We start from the raw sequence: 17,968 nt of genomic DNA on the forward strand, positions 1-17,968 counted from the left end.
AAATTTAATTAGTCTCTCCTCCGGTGAAGGTTTGCACTTCTGGGTCCAGGCTGATGGGCCGCTGTACTCAAATCTGGATAAACACTGGGCTTTCCTTCTCCACTTTATTCCACTCTCATCATTAAGAGTAGAAATTAAAATTGCATTCTCAGTTACGAATTAGCAACATGAAATCACTAAAGATAAAGCTATGTATTATTACTTCAAATGTCTGGCAATCCTTTTCAGTTTGCACTGACACAGGATTACTGCTTCTATGAAAACAACGCCATTGTCAATCAGATTCCTCTCTGTACTGAAGCTGAATATACAGATGGACGGTCTCGCCTAATTAGGGAAGATCTCAACTCTGGAAGATCAGATTCTAAAACGTTCCATAATATTATATATAGTTGTTTTGGGTTTTGTTTTTTAGAGATGGGAGTTCAAGTGGTTTCTCTAATCAAATTAATGATTACTGATGAAAGTTAGAATGCAAAACTAAGGCTTCCCATTTCCAGTCCAATGTTTTAATTGCTCAGACAAAAAACCTGGCTTTCATAGAATCTTAAATATTTTTAATTTCAATTTCTTAACTTTGACAGCTCAGTTATACATAAAAATTATTCCGGTATACTAAAATTATGGATTTTTGCTTCTAGGGATCCAACTTACATTTATGTCACTCTTTATGTAGATATAGCTAAACCACAGAACCTAAAATCAGAGTGACCCAGCTCAGAGGGGAGGCCAAGAGTTGAGAGCCAGCCAGGCCTGTGGCAGTGACCCTCTGGGGCTCTGGGCCCTCCTCAGGGAGTCACGAGATTCATTTTGAGGTGATCACGGTTGGGCTCTGCTCTCCAGCAGTGAACCTGTTAACACCTGGCCCGCGTGTACCTCGCGGCCCTGAGACTCAGAGGGGCCGCTGGCTCCACTCCTGGGCCACTAGAGACACTTACAAGCTTATTAACAAGGACTATGTTAATTACAATTTTTAAATACTTGAATAATATCTGACCTCCACAAAAATCACCTAATGTGCAAATTTATCCTTAAACTATCAACTGAAAAAAAGTAACTTCCTCCACAGATGAACTGTATAAATAAAATAAAGTGTTTGGCTTCTTAAGAAAACACATTCGTTTCCAAACAGTAAACCTGTCAGAAAAACTGGCGTCTATTGAGGCCAATGATTTGATATATTAAGTACCAACCTGCCCATCTACTTTTAAAAGCTGGGATTCAATTAGTCAGTAACTGGATGGACCAGTTTCACGTATTAAATGTATCTGAGAGTGAGAACACTCTTACTTACAAATTCCATAATTCATACTTTTCATTAAATCAGACAGGTCTAACCTAATTAGTCCAAATAAATGAAGTTTCATAAAACCCTTCAAAACAGGAGTCTATTTTCCTATGCGCACATTATCTAGCCTGTTAGTTTGCCAAATGGCAGCTACAACCCGTACTCAAGTGTTACTGATGGTTGCAGAGTCAGGCAAGCTGGGGGCCACACCCCGCCGCCGTGGAGACTGAGTCTTGCTCAAGAGCCACAGTTCAGAGGCGCCCTCAGTGCTGCGGATGGAAAACCACGCTTGTCTCGGTTGCTCGGAACTGCTCAGGCTCAGGGAACTGACTCAGGTTTCTCCAGACCCCTGAGGGGCTGATTAAAAAGCCACAGCACCAACTTATTAATTTACAATGGGAGATGGGCCTGGCCCAGGGATGGGGCAGGCTGCTCTCACCTAGGGGACAGCCCCATGGGAACGGGTCCATGCAGAGGACCAAATTAAACATCAGAGGTTGCTGGGCTAGCAAAGATTTAAAGCAAAGGGAGCCAGATTTCCTCAAGAGAAACTTCCACAGAGCTTCCACGGAAGCCTCATTAGATACACTGCGCAACTGGACAGGCTCTGCTTTCTAAAGAACAGACCTGACGTGGAGGAGGAGGCCGTGCGGGATGAACACCGCCCAACGCTCACTGGACGTCCCCCTCCGCGACACAGCACAACCCTCCCTCCGCCAGAGGGGCCCATTTTCACAGCGCGCACTTTCTTCTGGTACTTTTCGGTTACTTGTCTCCGAGGAGACGCACCCGGAAGGAAAACCTCGGTCATTATCTGTTGGTTGTTACCATTTTCACACCGACCTCATTCCAGAATTCCATGGGCACCTGATCTGGAGAAAGTGTGTAGAGTTGCACAGCAGCACCATTAGTTTGAACTCCGGCAAAACCGAGACCGGGCCTGCTTCTGCCTGGCCAGGATGCAACCCGGCCAGCAAGATCCTGCGTGGGCAGAGTCACAAAGGCTAAACCACACGTACACACAAAGCTGTGGAGCATCCGCACAGCACTGGCACAGCAGCAAGAGTCTTACGTTCTATTCTGCATTATGTGATACGCGAATGCAGTTCAGTCCACTGGGGGGGACATGCTTTTTATTATTATTACAGTGGTGGTAAAATACATGTAACATAAAATTTGCCACCTTAGCCATTTTTAAGTGTATGGTTCAATAGTGTTAAGCACACTCACACTCTTCTGCAACCAATTCCCAGAACTCTTTCCGTCTTGCGAAACTGAAACTCTGCCACCATTAAACAATGCCCCTGTTCCTCTCTCCCCCAGCCCCTGGTAACCACCCTCCTTCCTTCTGTCTCTATGAATTCATCTACTCTGGCTACCTCATATAATTAGAATCATACAGTATGTGTGTTTTTGGTTATTTCACTTAGCAGAATGTTCTCAAGGTTCATCCATGTTGTAGCGGGGGTCAGAATTTCCTTCCTTTTTAAGGCTGAATACTATTCCCTTGTACATATAAACCATAGTTTGTTTATCCATTCATCTGTCAATGACTGCGTTACTTCCACATTTTGGCTACTGTATTGTGAACAATGCTGCTGTGAACGTGGGTGTACAAAAGCTGTGCAACACCTCGCTTTCAGTTCTTTCGGGTATATACCCAGCAGTGGAATCACTGGATCACACGGTAATTCTATTTTTAATTTTTTTGAGGAGCCACCATACTGTTTTCCATAGCAGCCACACCATTTTACATTTCTAATTTCTCCACATCCTTGCCCGCACATTTTCTATTTTTTGTTTTGTTTTGCTTTTTCAGAGTAGCCATCCTAACGGGTGTGAGGTGGATGTGGGGGGAAACTGTTAAATACATCTCAAAATACTCACGTACTAAAATTCTAATGTAGGGCTTTAGAATTCCTAGATTCCAAGGAGATGCACGCATATATCCCATGTCATTTGCTGTGCATGATTCATGAGGCAGGTGGGGAGCATGAATTCCATCTAACAAGACAGAAGCTCAGAACAGCTAAGCAGCCTGTCCCAGGGGGCAGCGGGGCCAGCACCAGGCTCACATCCCCTGAGCAGTGCTCTTCCATTATACTCTGTAGTGCAACATTTGGAGGACTGTGGAAATGCAAAGAAAGGGGGAGAGAATCTCTTGGAATGGGACAAGGCTGTCAAGCAGAACACCACCTCAGCCCCCTTAGGAGCCAGACTTCCAGAAGGTGGAGCTGTGAACTGTGGGGCTGACCCATACCTACTATGAGTAGGTACTCCAAGGCACTGCCCAGCGTGTCCTTAAAGGACAGTCTTGTGAGGTCCTTTATGGTCACCTTGACAAAAGCAGAGGGACTGGTCCAGAGGGCTGATTCATGCAGCTTATCTGTGGGGGACCAGAGGAACTACAGGGATTAAAGAGTCAGAACCAGCTTTAGCCTGGTTGATGAGTCCCCAGATAGCAACCCACAGCCAAACAAAAGGGACAGAGCAGTACCTGTGGTTGGAGCCAAACTCTTGGCAGTTGCCTCAGACAGTCCAAGGTATTCTCTAATGAGCTGACTCAGATCTTGGTAGGCAACACCCAGATCATCTACAGTAAAGAAGAGAATGTATGTTAAAGCAACAGAACTATATCAAAATAGAGCCAATCTGTGGTGATGATAGATCTAATTTTATGAATACTGTGGTAGGCAGAATTCTAAGACCCAATGACATTTCACCTTTGTATAATCACCCCCCCCCCCCACTTGAGTGTGGGCAGAACCTGTGAACACGATGAGCTACGACTCCTGTGATTACGTTAGGTTATACGGCAAAGGGGTTTTCACGAATGTAATTAAGGTTACTTATCAACTGAGTCTGGGCTAATCAAAAAGGAGATTATCTAGGTGGGCCTACTCTAATCACATGATCCCCATAAAAGGAGGTTTTCTGGTTGCAGAAGAGGAAGGCAGAGACTCGAAGCATGAGTAGGATTTGATGGGCTATTGCTGGCCTGAAGATGGAGGGGGCCATGTGGGTAGGACCTGAGAGCAGCCTCTAAAAACTGAGGGTCACCCTTGGCAGATAGCCAGCCAGCAATCAGGGACCTCAGTCCTACAACCACAAGAAACTGCATTCAGTCAACAAGAAGAAGGTACTTTAGAGCAGATTTTTCCTCAGTAACCTTACCACTTCAAAAATAAAACTTTGGGGCTTCCCTGGTGGCGCAGTGGTTGAGAATCCGCCTGCCAATGCAGGGGACACGGGTTCGTGCCCCGGTCTGGGAAGATCCCACATGCCGCAGAGCGGCTGGGCCCGTGAGCCATGACCACTGAGCCTGCGCGTCCGGAGCCTGTGCTCCACACAGGGAGAGGCCACAACAGTGAGAGGCCCGCCTAGCACAAAAAAAATTAAAAAATAAAATAAATAAATAAATAAAACTTTGCTGAAAGTTACTGACCTGCATTGACTACTGCATCAAAATATCCTGGATATTTCTGATTAATTTTAACATAAAGGTCTACTCTGGAGACAGCAAATTCAATCTCTATACGACTAAATAATCCTTTTCTCCTCAAGTAGCCCTCATATTTTTTCTTGTCCATGGGTACCACCAGGATGTATCGAGGCTCAAAGTAGGAATGTTTTAAACTTCTTACACCCTATGCATTTAAAGAAAAGATAATCAGTTAGAAACAGAAACACAATTTAGAAATCATTTAGGAGATACATGACAACATGGGTATAATAAGTAGTGCTGTACTGAGGAATTTATTTTACCTGTATAATTAGCTATTATTTTCCTACAAATATCCCAGGATTCAATTACTTTTCTCTGCTCATCAAATATCACATTATCACTGAAAAAATAAGAATTTGTCCTACCTGGTTATCCTCTAACTAATCATTCTAAATGCATATGACTCTTAAAAGAGAAAACTGCTAGAGATAAATAGGTATGCTCACTGCATCTTTATTACTGAAAAGTAATTTCAATTCTACATTTCAAAAGGCATCCTTGCAGCCCCAGGAGACAGAGATCTTACCATAGAGAAAGGCTCCTCTGTTACCCTTTTGTCATCAACTTGGGCCCTTCCTGTTCCTAAACCAGCAACCTGGTTGGCTGGTTCCTATCATATCTCACAGCCTGTACCCAGAGCATGGGAAGGCCAAGCTCAAGATACCCTGCTAACCAGGAGCCCACAGAACCAGGGAAGCAGGGGCAGGTAGTGCTCTGAGGATCTGGAGGGCTGGGTCAGGACTGCAGCTCTCCAGCTTCTGTGACTCTGTGCAAATCTCTCAAGTCCCTGAGTAATCAGGGTCCTCCATCTGTGAAATGGAAGAGCTACTCCAAATGGACTCTGAAGTTTCTTCCATCTCAATCCTACCATCAATAATTTAACTCAATGTTCAAAATCTTTGTTTTTAAAAATTCAGGGGGAAGAAATACAGGCTCTTTTCAAAAACAATGTCTGTAAGAGTCAATGACAAGGACAGTTGGGAAAAATGGTTTATCTGGGAAGAATAAGGAATAAAGCCTGGTTTATGGACTCAACCTCTTGGAAATGAGTAGGGGAAAGCTCTCAGGAAGGAAAAAAGTAAAACAGGAGCCAGAACTCAGAACCATTAAATGGAAAAAGTTAGACACAGGAGCTGGTGAGTTTCTGCACTCAAAGTTGCATTAATTTTTGTTTCTGCCTTGTCCAAGGAAGACATTTTAGGGAAAAGGTCTTTTTTTGGCTAATTAGCATAGAAACAAAGTAAACCTTCTTAAGGATGTACAACCAATCAACTGCAGAAAGATAAGAACTGCAGGATTTTGAAGTCAGGAAAATGAAAGAACTGGAAGAAACATGACCAGTTTCACTGAAGCGAGGTAGCACTTTAGACCAACATGCAGGGCCTAAAAGGAATCCCAGATTCCTGCTCTTCGAAGTCAGAGAGGAAAAAAGTTTTAAGGGAGATTCAAGTTGATAGTAAAGGAATACCAAAAAACAAATCAACTGACTTTGAAGATCTCAAATAGTTAATAAAGCCACATATTTTTAAAACAAATGAGTAGGAAATTCCTGGTTTTACTCTGGAGTTGATTTTAGAGAGACTTCTGTATATTCTAATTACAGAAGATCACTGGGGGAAGATGGGATACTGGGGAAGAGAGAAAGATCTCCTGAAATCTGCAAGTCTTAACTGCTCAAAGTATGAAAAGATAGTAACCAGTGAGAAGCTGGAATGAAATAGCAGCATGGCCCATGCGTCTTCCCTGGAGAAGGAAGGGACAAGGTCAGTGGCAGGGCCCTGCCACTGTCCTGTGTGGACAGGGAACCAGTTCCACACCCTGAAGGAAACATTTTATCTGATATCACTTATACAGAGACCAGTGCTCTAAAAAGAAAAACAGATAATTCAGTGAAGAAATAGCTTAGAAAATAAATCTTGAGTGGCAGTTTTACTCCATAGCATTTGGGTGATGTCTAGTATTGTAATCTAACTCCTGTCATTTGAATTATTTATATCTTGCTTCCCCTAAGCTAATTACAAACTTAAAATCTCACACATTTGTATGCATTCCTCTTGGGCCCAGCAGTGTGTGGCCTACACATTGTAGATCCACACACTGTAGCCCCCTCCCCAATCCCAAATATATATACACATTTAGGCATTAAGAAGAAATCGATTGAATGGAAAGTACTTACTTCTATTTCCATGTGAACACAGCTTGCTAAACCATCTCTTGCGATACCTTCTATGGTGTCCCTACTTAATCCATACTTGTGATTACCATAATTAAAGGTTAGAATGAATTTCCCCTGCAACGTAAGAAGTACAAAGATTTTCCTATAACAGCTGCCATCATGGAATAATATAAATAAAATGATTTGATGTCTTACTTTTGTATGATTCCATAAAATGTAAAAATATTAGCAATTGTATAAGGATGACAACGGGTTTATGAAACTTAATACCAAACTGTGATACAGAAATTCATTCAGAATTCCCAGCTGGCCAAAAAATATTAGGCTTTTGGAAATAACCAGCTGACCGAATGTTAGAGCAGAGTGAAGGCAGTGAAGCTTATGATAAACAGATCATTTTGCTTACTTACCCACTTCCTGCCAAACCCGCACTATAAACCTTCATTACTGAGAAAGCAAAACTAATAGTTCACCCTTTGCCGCAGCCATTTCGGCTATGCCGGTACACCAGGTCTCCCCCAAAAGCTTCCATTCTCAAGTGCCTTGCATTCACAGATAAGCCTGAAGGCCATGAATTACAGCGATCCATAAACCTCTGCATCCTGAGATAAGCGATGAAAAACAGACCCATCCTGCTTTTCTTTATAAACATAGCTTTTTATTGAAACTGCCCCAAATGTATTCAGCATCAGTATTGTGTGCCCTCTAGTCACCTGCGGTACAAATACTGCCTTCTCTCTATATCCTGGAAGTCCAGTTCTTCCTGAAACTGTAGTCTTGTGCAAAAAAAAAAAAAAAAAAAAAAAAAAAACGCAAGTAGAAACACATCTCTCAAAATTGTTTGAACTGGACTTCCCTGGTGGCGCAGTGGTTAAGAATCCGCCTGCCAGTGCAGGGGACATGGGGTCAAGCCCTGGTCTGGGAAGATCCCCACATGCCGCGGAGCAACTAAGCCCGTGCACCTCTGAGCCTGCGCTCTAGAGCCCACGAGCCGCAACTACTGAAGCCCGCACGCCTAGAGCCCGTGCTCGGCGACAAGAGAAGCCACCGCAATGAGAAGCCCGCGCACAGCAACGAAGAGTGGACCCCGCGCGCCGCAACTAGAGGGAGCCCGCGCGCAGCAACGAAGACCCAACGCGGCCAAAAATAAATAAATAAATGTATTTTTTTAAAAATTGTCTGACTTTTCCTTTGATGATGTTATATTTATTAAACAACAAGATTTAACCCAAACTGGAACACTGATGACAACAGAAGGAATAAAAATGTGGACATCCATGGCCACCGTGACTCCTCAGATAAAATGATTTTGAAATAAGTAATGAAGTGAAAACTCCCAAGGCCGAATCCCATCAGCTGAAGCCCAGCAAAAGGCAGCGCCGTCATTAAAATCAGTAGCAGTCAGGGGTCTTTGATGCTGCCCTGTGCCTCCCGGCCCAGACGTTCTGGAGATTTGTCAGGATGGGGGATGGGCTGCCTGGCGGGGGGGGGGGGGGTGTTAGAAGGCCAGGAGACAGGTGCCCCTCAGGAGGGTGGCTCTCTGGGGGATGTGTCTGTTGCGGGTGATGAGGAAAACCCCCATCCACCATACTCAGAAGACATTTATGTCATATATTCTATAAGTTGAAGACCCAGCAATAAATATCCCTCAATGTCATACTGTGTTCTTTGGGACAAATACGGTGACTCCTTTCCTTTTACTATCTATATTCTATCTATATAGACAGATCACTGAATCTCCCATCGGGCACGACATACTTTACCTTGTTTACTGTGGCTCACTCTGTTTTCATAATGTATATTTGAATCACTTTTCAGATATATACTAGGAGCTTGTTTAATTGTGTGCACAAGGGCCTCCCTCTGTGGATCCCGAAAACATTTTCTGGCAGGATGTAGGGTTGGGAGAAATCTTGCACTGTACTTGTGTATATAGAACAGGCCTTGTTCAACTGATTTCTTAAGAACTGAGATGAGTGGTTCCCCAGCTTCTGGAGGGTAATACTCCTTTCACCACTTCCTGCCTGTGGATTTCTTAATAATAGCAATCATCATATCTCAGAGACCTCCAGATCTGTGATCTTATTTCCACAAGAGTAGAAGAGTCTCTGCAGGTAAGTGACTGTGTATATGGCCTTAAGAAGGGTTCATGTATCTGTGGGCACATGGGGGGGATGATCTTTGTTTTGGGGCTGGGTGTATGTGGAGTATATATGGAAGCATGTGCTAGTCTATGTGTACCTGTCAGAGGGGGAGGTATGACTGTCCACAGCAGGCATGCCAGGGTGGGGTGTGCCCGGGCTGTCTGTCAAGGGGTACTGTGACTTGGGAGGGGGCGGGCTGGCTAGGGGAGTGTGCCTTCAAAGGGGCTCTGTGTACAGAGGCTGAGTGTGTGGGCGTGGTTGGCTCAGCTAACAATGTGTCACGAGTTTCTAATCTCTAGGTTTGTCTCTCTTCATGAAACAGCCTCAAGCTCACTTGAAAGAAAGGAAGATCTGAAGCAAAATTCAAGTTGAATATGATGATGTCCTTACAGTGAAGTCATAGATGTTAGCAGAAGCAGGAAAAATGACTACTTCTCAAACACACAAGCACTCCCACAGAGGGAGTAAAACTAGAAGACTAAATATAGTACAAAAGCACAGTGATTTCTCAGACTAGGAGCTGAACCAGACTTACTTGATTACAGATATGATAAGGTATGAAACATCAGAGGAGCACATGGGGCACTGAGAACAGTGGAATTAAATCAAGAAAAAATGCCCCAGACTCTAGCAAGCGAAATTAACATCAATTTTGGGAACTAGTTGTCTTTCAACCCAAGGAGTCCTAAGAGAATGCTTCTTACTAATATCAAGATAACTCCTCAGGTTTCTCTTAACGGCTTTTAGAAATATAAAGTCTCAGAGTACCCTTGGTACATAAAACCGAACTTCTAAAACATAGCCCTAGGAGAGAAACTCATAAAGAATTTCCAAGATGTTCTTTTGACAAGATTAAAGGGAAAATGGCCTAGGGATTATAGGGTTTTTTCACTTGGGTTTCTCTGTGAATGCAAGAGAAAATACACACCATGTGTAAAGCTGGTCGTTCAAAATTAAACTCGTGGCAACCGCAGAGCCTATGCTTAAAGGCTCCACAGTTATGAGCACTGAGGTATAAGCCGGGTCCATTATTTGGGGATGGTGCAGGAAATGGACGGAGGATGGAGAAGAGGAGGGAGGGGAGGAGGTATGTAGCTGTAAGAGTATCACTGGTTGGATGGTAATCTTTCAAAAGCAGAAGCATAGATTAGTCCTTAATCCCGCCCTTCAGGAAGCTTCAGGGGAAAAAAAAAAGAGTGGTGTAGGATTCATTTGGTGATAGAAAAAATGATAATATAAACAAAAATAAGGCCCACGGTGAAGAGAAAATAAAAGGCTTACAGATTCATTGGTAGTGATGACGATATGAGATGTTCTTTCTGTTTAACTGAAGTCATGGGTGAATAAGGTTGCCCAGAGCTCCCATGAAATGGACTAGGGCAGGGCAGTTATCCTCACCTAGGAAAGACACAGACCTCAAAGAAATGAGGAAACTTCTCCTGTCTACTGTCGAGAGCTTCCACATGCATTAATGACCTCAAGGACTTAGGACTTCTCACACAGGGATGTTATGGTGGAAGGTCAAGTCTGTGGATGTGTCCAGGGAAGACCAACTGGAAGGGACACACCAGTGTGAAATGGTGTTTAGGGTCACAACGATTAGAAAGCACCAGTTACAACAAACAGAGGGCGTGGTCTCTGGACAGAACACGCCAACCCCTGGTAAGTACTCAATTCACAAGCTTGCCGCATCACGTCAAGTCTTTGGGAATTGTTTACCTTGAGTAAAATCTGATCAATAGAGCAGCACCTGATAAACACAGATCTCAAGATCTTTTCGCGGTGCTCTTTCCTCCATTTTCTTAAAACGTCTATTTATTCAGTGTCATTGGAAATTTACAGTATTTTCTCCAAGATCATAAAATAAAGCAGCATGTGAACAATGATGTATCAAATGGTTTAAGAAAAAAAACAACTCGGTAAGAACACATCTCTCAGGAAAAACACAAATATAATATAATTCTCTTTCTTATTTCTACCAGAGAACACATATTTCTTGCGCATTAAATATAAAGAGCACTCTTACCATGTTTAGCATTTCATCAAAAACTTCTTGAGAGATAAAATGATAATCAACCTGATCCTCTTCTCCAAAGTAAGGCAGTCTTGTGGTGTGACAGGCCCTGAAAACAGAATGTAGATAACCTCGTCTCTTTCTATTAATTTGAAATTCAAAATGGAAAAGGTTTTGGTGTGATGTATGTTTTTAAAAATTAAAATTGATCCACAAAACATAAAGTAACATTATTCTGAAAACCCTGAGTTCCGGCAGTGCTAGACCACATTCACTTGCTATACTTCATAGGGATTATAAAAACTTTTGGATTATCGACACCAAATTTTCACTCATTGTTCTTTATCACCTTCTGAATCACCACCTCTGACATCACATCATAATACTTTAAGAAGTATTAACAGTATTTATTACCCATATACTTTCTACCCAAGTGCTTTCATGCTCTCTCTGATCTATGGGCTTTTTTGGTAATGCTTCCTTCCCCGTTCCTCCGCCAGGTTAGCCCACTTGCCTTCAGGACTCAATTTAAGGGTCACCCCCAAAAGGCCTTTCCTGACCCCCTGTGGCTGGGTTCTGCACCTCTTCTTTATCCACCCGGAGCCTCAGTGCCTGTGACCAACTCCTCGCAGCCCCTTATTCAGGACCCCATCTCCTCCGCTGCTTGACGGCAGAGACCAGCTCATTCCTCATTCCTGCCACACTTATCAGTACTGTGTATGAACCTCCCACGGGAAGCCATGATTCCAACGCTGAATGGCATTCTCAGCTCAACCAGAGAGGCCTTTTCTGCCCGCTACCTGAAACAGCATCCCTACCCCAGCCCACCATGCCCCCAATTACCCTCCATCACCCAAATTGGCTTCTCTTATCTGTTTTTTCCTATCTTCTCCAGCAGGACATACAAATCACGAGAAGAGGGCTTTATCTTGTTGATCTTATCTGCCACTGCATTCCCAATGCCTGGCCCACAGTAGGCATTTACTAAATATCTGTGACATGAATGAATTAATCAAATATGTGAAGTGGATGGCAGCTGTGATGAGCTCCATTTTAAGATGACTATAAAAATGACTTGCCCGAGGCCACCGAGCAGGCCAGTATCGGTCCCAGGACTAGACTATGGGGCTCCCATCCAGCCCAGGACTCTTGATTTCAGACCATGCTGACTTCCCAATGTTAAGTTCTGGGAACGCAAACTGATTTTTAGATTATCCTATGGTTTTAAAACAGGAGATGCAAGTAGCTAGACACTTGACATGCTATTTCATTGACTCCTCACAAAAGACATGAGGTAGGTGCTACTGTTTTTATTTTACAGATGATGAAACTGAGGTACAGCAGTAAAGTAACGTGACTAAGTAACAACCACAGGATGACACCGAAGTCAAGTCCTTTTAGTATCACACTAAGAGGGTCAACTCACAACTTCAGAACTTTCTCGACTTCAAAGTCAAAGACAGACAAACTTTTCTAATTCATACCGCTGTTCCCCTTCCTTAAAATCAAGAATTAGCTATACTATAAATGTAAAGGTCTTAACATTACATTTAAATTGTATACACAGGAAAGAGCACATTTTAAGAGAAGGCTGTCAAAACACCATGACGTTTGTTGTGCTGTTTGCATGCACTGGAATTTCTTTATACCCCTTGGCAGGGACCTGAGACCTTCTGTCTACTGGTGTCCTTGACAGTCAGGACAGATAACTCGCTGACTTGGCATCCTGTACCACACACCCTTAGCATAGCCTATACACACTGCACTGAATTTGCATTTTCCAACAAAGGAATTGAGTAGCAGGGATTTTTTCAGAATTTCTAAAAGGAAGACAAAGCAAAGAAGCAATCTGAAGCTTCTAGGCAAGTAAATAAAGAGATGGCTTCACTGACATGGAGAAAGCTGACATAACCAGCATCCACTACGGAACTTTCTATTAAGAAGGACCTAAGATGACCTGTGGTTTTTTGAATTTGTCATCCAATTTTCACATATAGAAATGTTCGCCGTGTAGTATGCTGCCCAAATATGTATGTCTTAAAAAGGAAATACTTCATAGTAAAAGCAATGTTTCATTAAACTCAGCAAAACATGACGCCAGATTTTAGACGAAGAAATTTGCTTGGGCCATCACCTTCAACATCGTTCCTCTCTCCTGTCTAAATGTAATTTCAATTGTAATTTACATTTCCATGAGTTTATTATTTACTAGTTAAATCATGGTAAATTAATTAAATCATTGTTTATAATGGGAGCCAAACTCCCTGTTCGTTTCATTTAACAGACAAAAGAGCTGTGTTAGCGATTAACCCCAGAATACAACACCGGCGCTAAAAGTCTAAGGGTGAGTCAGACATTCTTAAAGGCCAATTCACTGGCCAGGTGTCACTGAGGGTCCTAACAAACGAAGTCCATGCAGAGGAGGAGATGATCAGGAGGGAAAGGAATCTGGGAGGTCAGGCCAAATAATGAAATATTACTAAATCCAGGAAAACGTAAGAGGAAGAAGAAACAATGACTAAGAAGAGCTAGCAGGCAGCTGAGGAAGTAGAAATGTTTTCAGTGTGATTCAGAAGCATGCAGATTTAGAATCTCAACTCTGGACCAGATTGCTTCAAGAAATAAGGAACTTGTTACTGCAGATATTTAGGCAGAGGCTTGGCTGCGAGCACATCCAAATTCAAGCACATTTATAGCATGCCATATTGTTAGTAAGGGAACTCTTTCACTGGGTGTCCACAAAAGCCCAGGTTCCTAGGGCATTTGGTAGGCAAATTAAATTGGTCCCAATGCTCAATGCAAACATATGTCAAAAAATTGCTGGACACAATTTAAGAGATCACAAACAGAGAAGATTCCAGCACATACTGTGTCTGAGTATCAAATTCCGGGAAGCCACTACTCTCTCCACCTTCCAGTAACTGCATACCACTTTCTAATTCATGCCATTATCACCTGTCACTATATCCTAACCAGTCTCCTCATCTCCAGCCTTCCCTCCCCAAGCCCCCTCCCAAACTGCCCACAGGGGACACTTTCTAAAATGCAGCTGCAATCATGACACTCCCCTGCTTAAAGACCCCTTATGATCAGACCCCTGTCTATTTTTCTGGTCTTCTGCCATCTTCCTCCATGCTTCAAGCTTAGCCACACTACAGTGTACGTTCAGTTAATCAAATGTGCCAGGCTTCCCTGGTGGCGCAGTGGTTAAGAATCCGCCTGCCAGTGCAGGGGACATGGGTTTGAGCCCTGGTCCGGGAAGATCCCACATGCCACGGAGCAACTAAACCTGTGTGCCACAACTACTGAGCCTGTGTGCCACAACTACTGAAGCCGGCGTGCCTAGAGCTCATGCTCCGCAACAAGAGAAGCCACCACAATGAGAAGCCGATGCACCGCAATGAAAGAGTAGCCCCTGCTTGCCACAACTAGAGAAAGCCTGTGCGCAGCAACAAAAACCCAGTGCAGCCAAAAAACTCAAATATGCCTGTTGTTCTTTCTGCCTGAATCTCAGGCACCCGTCCACCCCTGCCTCAAATCGCACATCCCACTTATCTTTTATTTCTCCTGTCACAGAGGCTCTTTACTTCCCTCATCATAGCACCCATCAAACTGTCTTGTTAGCACTTACCTATCTAATCTCACAGTAGAGTGTAAGCTGCCAGGAGGCGTACCCATGTCTGCTTGTTTTACAGTTTTATCACTGGTACATGGATGGTGCTCAAGAAACACTGACTGAAGGAATAAATAAACCATTCTACTAGTCTGTCACACCTGTATAAAGAGACATTAGATTAGATGGCACTTGGAGAGCTATATAGCTCATACCATCTCATTTAGCTAAATAGCTGCAGGCTTTTACTTTATCGTATTATAGTGCTAAAAATAAAATATAGTTAGTAGTTAACATCATGAAAAAGGTTACACAAATAGAGATTGCTATAAAATAGAGATCTAAGGAAGAAGTATACAGTTTTGTTTTCATGACTATTCAGATCACTTTCAAGGCCTTAAATCTGGAAGATGAACAGGTATGCTGGTATTCTTTTCTGTTTCTCTCATACCCAGCACTTTTCTAGGAAGCCATTGATTTGTATGGTACTATTAAGATTGGAAATAAATGGAGAGACTCTGAAGGCAGTAAATGCCTATCTCTAGACCACTTATAACTAATACAAGAAAGAAAATCCAACCTATTTCTAAAACCAAGAACAAAGAGTAAAATGAGATCTTTGGACAAGAGCACAATCACTCAGCCACTCCAATATTTGTTATACAGCCCAGCCATGTTTTTAATATTTATACATCGGGATATGCAACTTAGCATGTGAAAATTTCATTGCATGTCTTGGTCTTGGGTGAATACAATTTAAAAAGGAAGATAAAATGCTGGGAGAAAATGAGATAAATAGGAGGGAAAGAAAAGATTAAAGCAAAGGGCAGAGAAATGAGACTGTATTCAGGCCTTTTTTATCCCACTTAATTAAAAATCAATAAAATATATGCTGGATAAAGAATAAAATAAAAGAACATTTAAACAAGAGCAATCACCAGTCCCTCCCATCAGGAAACTTGCACAAGCCTCTTAGATAGCCTCATCCACCAGAGGGCAGACAGCAGAAGCAAGAAGAACTACAATCCTGCAGCCTGTGGAACAAAAACCACATTCATAGAAAGACAGACAAGATGAAAAAGCAGAGGACTAGGTACCAGATGAAGGAACAAGATAAAACCCCAGAAAAACAATTAAATGAAGTGGAGATAGGCAACCTTCCAGTAAAAGAATTCAGAATAATGATAGCGAAGATAATCCAGGACCTCAGAAAAAGGATGGAGGCAAAGATCGAGAAGATGTAAGAAACGTTGAACAAAGACCTAGAAGAATTAAAGAACAAACAAACAGAGATGAACAATACAATCATTGAAATGAAAAATACACTAGAAGGAATCAATAGCAGAATAAATGAGGCAGAAGAACAGATAAGTGACCTGGAAGACAGAATGGTGGAATTCACTGCTGCAGAACAGAATAAAGAAAAAAGAATGAAAACAAATGAAGACAGCCTAAGAGACCTCTGGGACAACATTAAATGCAACAACATTTGCATTATAGGGGTCCCAGAAGGAGAAGAGAGAGAGAAAGGACCTGAGAAAGTATTTGAAGAGATTATAGTTGAAAACTTCCCTAACATGGGAAAGGAAATAGCCACCCAAGTCCAGGAAGCGCAGCAAGTCCCATACAGGATAAACCCAAGGAGAAACAAGCCGAGACACATGGTAATCAAACTGGCAAAATTTAAAAACAAAGAAAAATTATTGAAAGCGGTGAGGGAAAAATGACAAATAACAAAAAAGGGAACTCCCATAAGGTTAACAGATGATTCTCAGCAGAAAGTCTACAAGCCAGAAGGGAGTGGCATGATATACTTAAAGTGATGAATCATTCGGATTCGAAGGAAAAATCAAAAGCTTTACAGACAAGCAAAAGCTAAGAGAATTCAGCACCACCAAACCAGCTCTACAGCAAATGCTAAAGGAACTTCTCTAATTGGGAAACACAAGAGAAGAAAAGGACCTACAAAAACAAACCCAAAACAATTAAGAAAATGGTCATAGGAACATACATATTGATAATTACCTTAAACGTGAATGGATTAAGTTCTCCAACCAAAAGACACAGGTTTGCTGAATGGATACAAAAACAAGACCCACATATATGCTGTCTACAAGAGACCCACTTCAGACCTAGGGACACATACAGACTGAAAGTGAGGGGATGGAAAAAAGATACTTCATGCAAATGGAAATCAAAAGAAAGCTGGAGTAGCAATATTCATATCAGATAAAATAGACTTAAAAATAAAGAATGTTACAAGAGACAAGGAAGGACACTACATAATGACCAAGGGATCAATCGAAGAAGAAGATATAACAATTATAAATATATATGCACCCAACATAGAAGCACCTCAACACGTAAGGCAACTGCTAACAGCTATAAAAAAGAAAATCGACAGTGACACAGTAATAGTGGGGGACTTTAACAGCTCCTTTACACCAATGGACAGATTATCCAAACAGAAAATTAATAAGGGAACACAAGCTTTAAATGACACAATAGACGAGATAGAGTTGATTGATATTTATAGGACATGCCATCCAAAAACAGCAGATTACACTTTCTTCTCAAGTGTGCACTTAACATTTTCCAGGATAGATTACACCCTGGGTCACAAATCAAGCCTCAATAAATTTAAGAAAATTGAAATCATATCAAGCATCTGTTCTGACCACAATGCTATGAGATTAGAAATGAATTACAGGGAAAAAAACGTACAAAACACAAACACATGTAGGCTAAACAATATGTTACTAAATAACCAAGCGATCACTGAAGAAATCAAAGAGGAAATAAAAAAATACCTAGAGACAAATGACAATGAAAACACGACGATCCAAAACCTATGGGATGCAGCAAAAGTAGTTCTAAGAGGGGAATTTATAACAATACAATCCTACTTCAGGAAACAAGAAAATTCACAAAAAAACAATGTAACTGTACACCTAAAGGAACTAGAGAGAGAAGAACAAACAAAACCCAAAGTTAGCAGAAGGAAAGAAACCATAAAGACCAGAGCAGAAATAAATGAAATAGAAACAAAGAAAACAATAGAAAAGGTCAATAAAACTAAAAGCTGGTTCTTTGAGAAGATAAACAAAATTGATAAACCATTAGCCAGACTCATCAAGAAAAAGAGGGAGAGGACTAAAATCAATAAAATTAGAAATGAAAAAAGAGAAGTTACAACAGACACTACAGAAATACAGAAATACAAAGCAT

At 41.9% G+C, this 17,968-nt stretch overlaps 1 protein-coding gene across 2 annotated transcripts in view; it reads right to left on the reverse strand.

Moving 5' to 3' along the window:
- The window catches only part of LRGUK (leucine rich repeats and guanylate kinase domain containing), a 114,829-nt gene that overhangs the window by 35,701 nt on the left and 61,160 nt on the right, over positions 1-17,968 (reverse strand). For both annotated transcript variants that reach the window (XR_010842080.1, XM_059074411.2), the window contains exons 12-15: positions 11,140-11,236; positions 6,970-7,083; positions 4,734-4,935; positions 3,786-3,881 (exon numbers count right to left, since the gene is read on the reverse strand). Coding sequence is in view for 1 of the 2 variants with exons in the window: in XM_059074411.2 (XP_058930394.1) it covers positions 3,786-3,881; positions 4,734-4,935; positions 6,970-7,083; positions 11,140-11,236 (509 nt within the window). In the remaining variant the exon portion in view is untranslated. The remainder of the gene's footprint in view (positions 1-3,785; positions 3,882-4,733; positions 4,936-6,969; positions 7,084-11,139; positions 11,237-17,968) is intronic.

The sequence above is a fragment of the Kogia breviceps genome, chromosome 9, assembly GCF_026419965.1.
Source record: "Kogia breviceps isolate mKogBre1 chromosome 9, mKogBre1 haplotype 1, whole genome shotgun sequence".
NCBI classification, from domain to species: Eukaryota; Metazoa; Chordata; class Mammalia; order Artiodactyla; family Physeteridae; genus Kogia; species Kogia breviceps.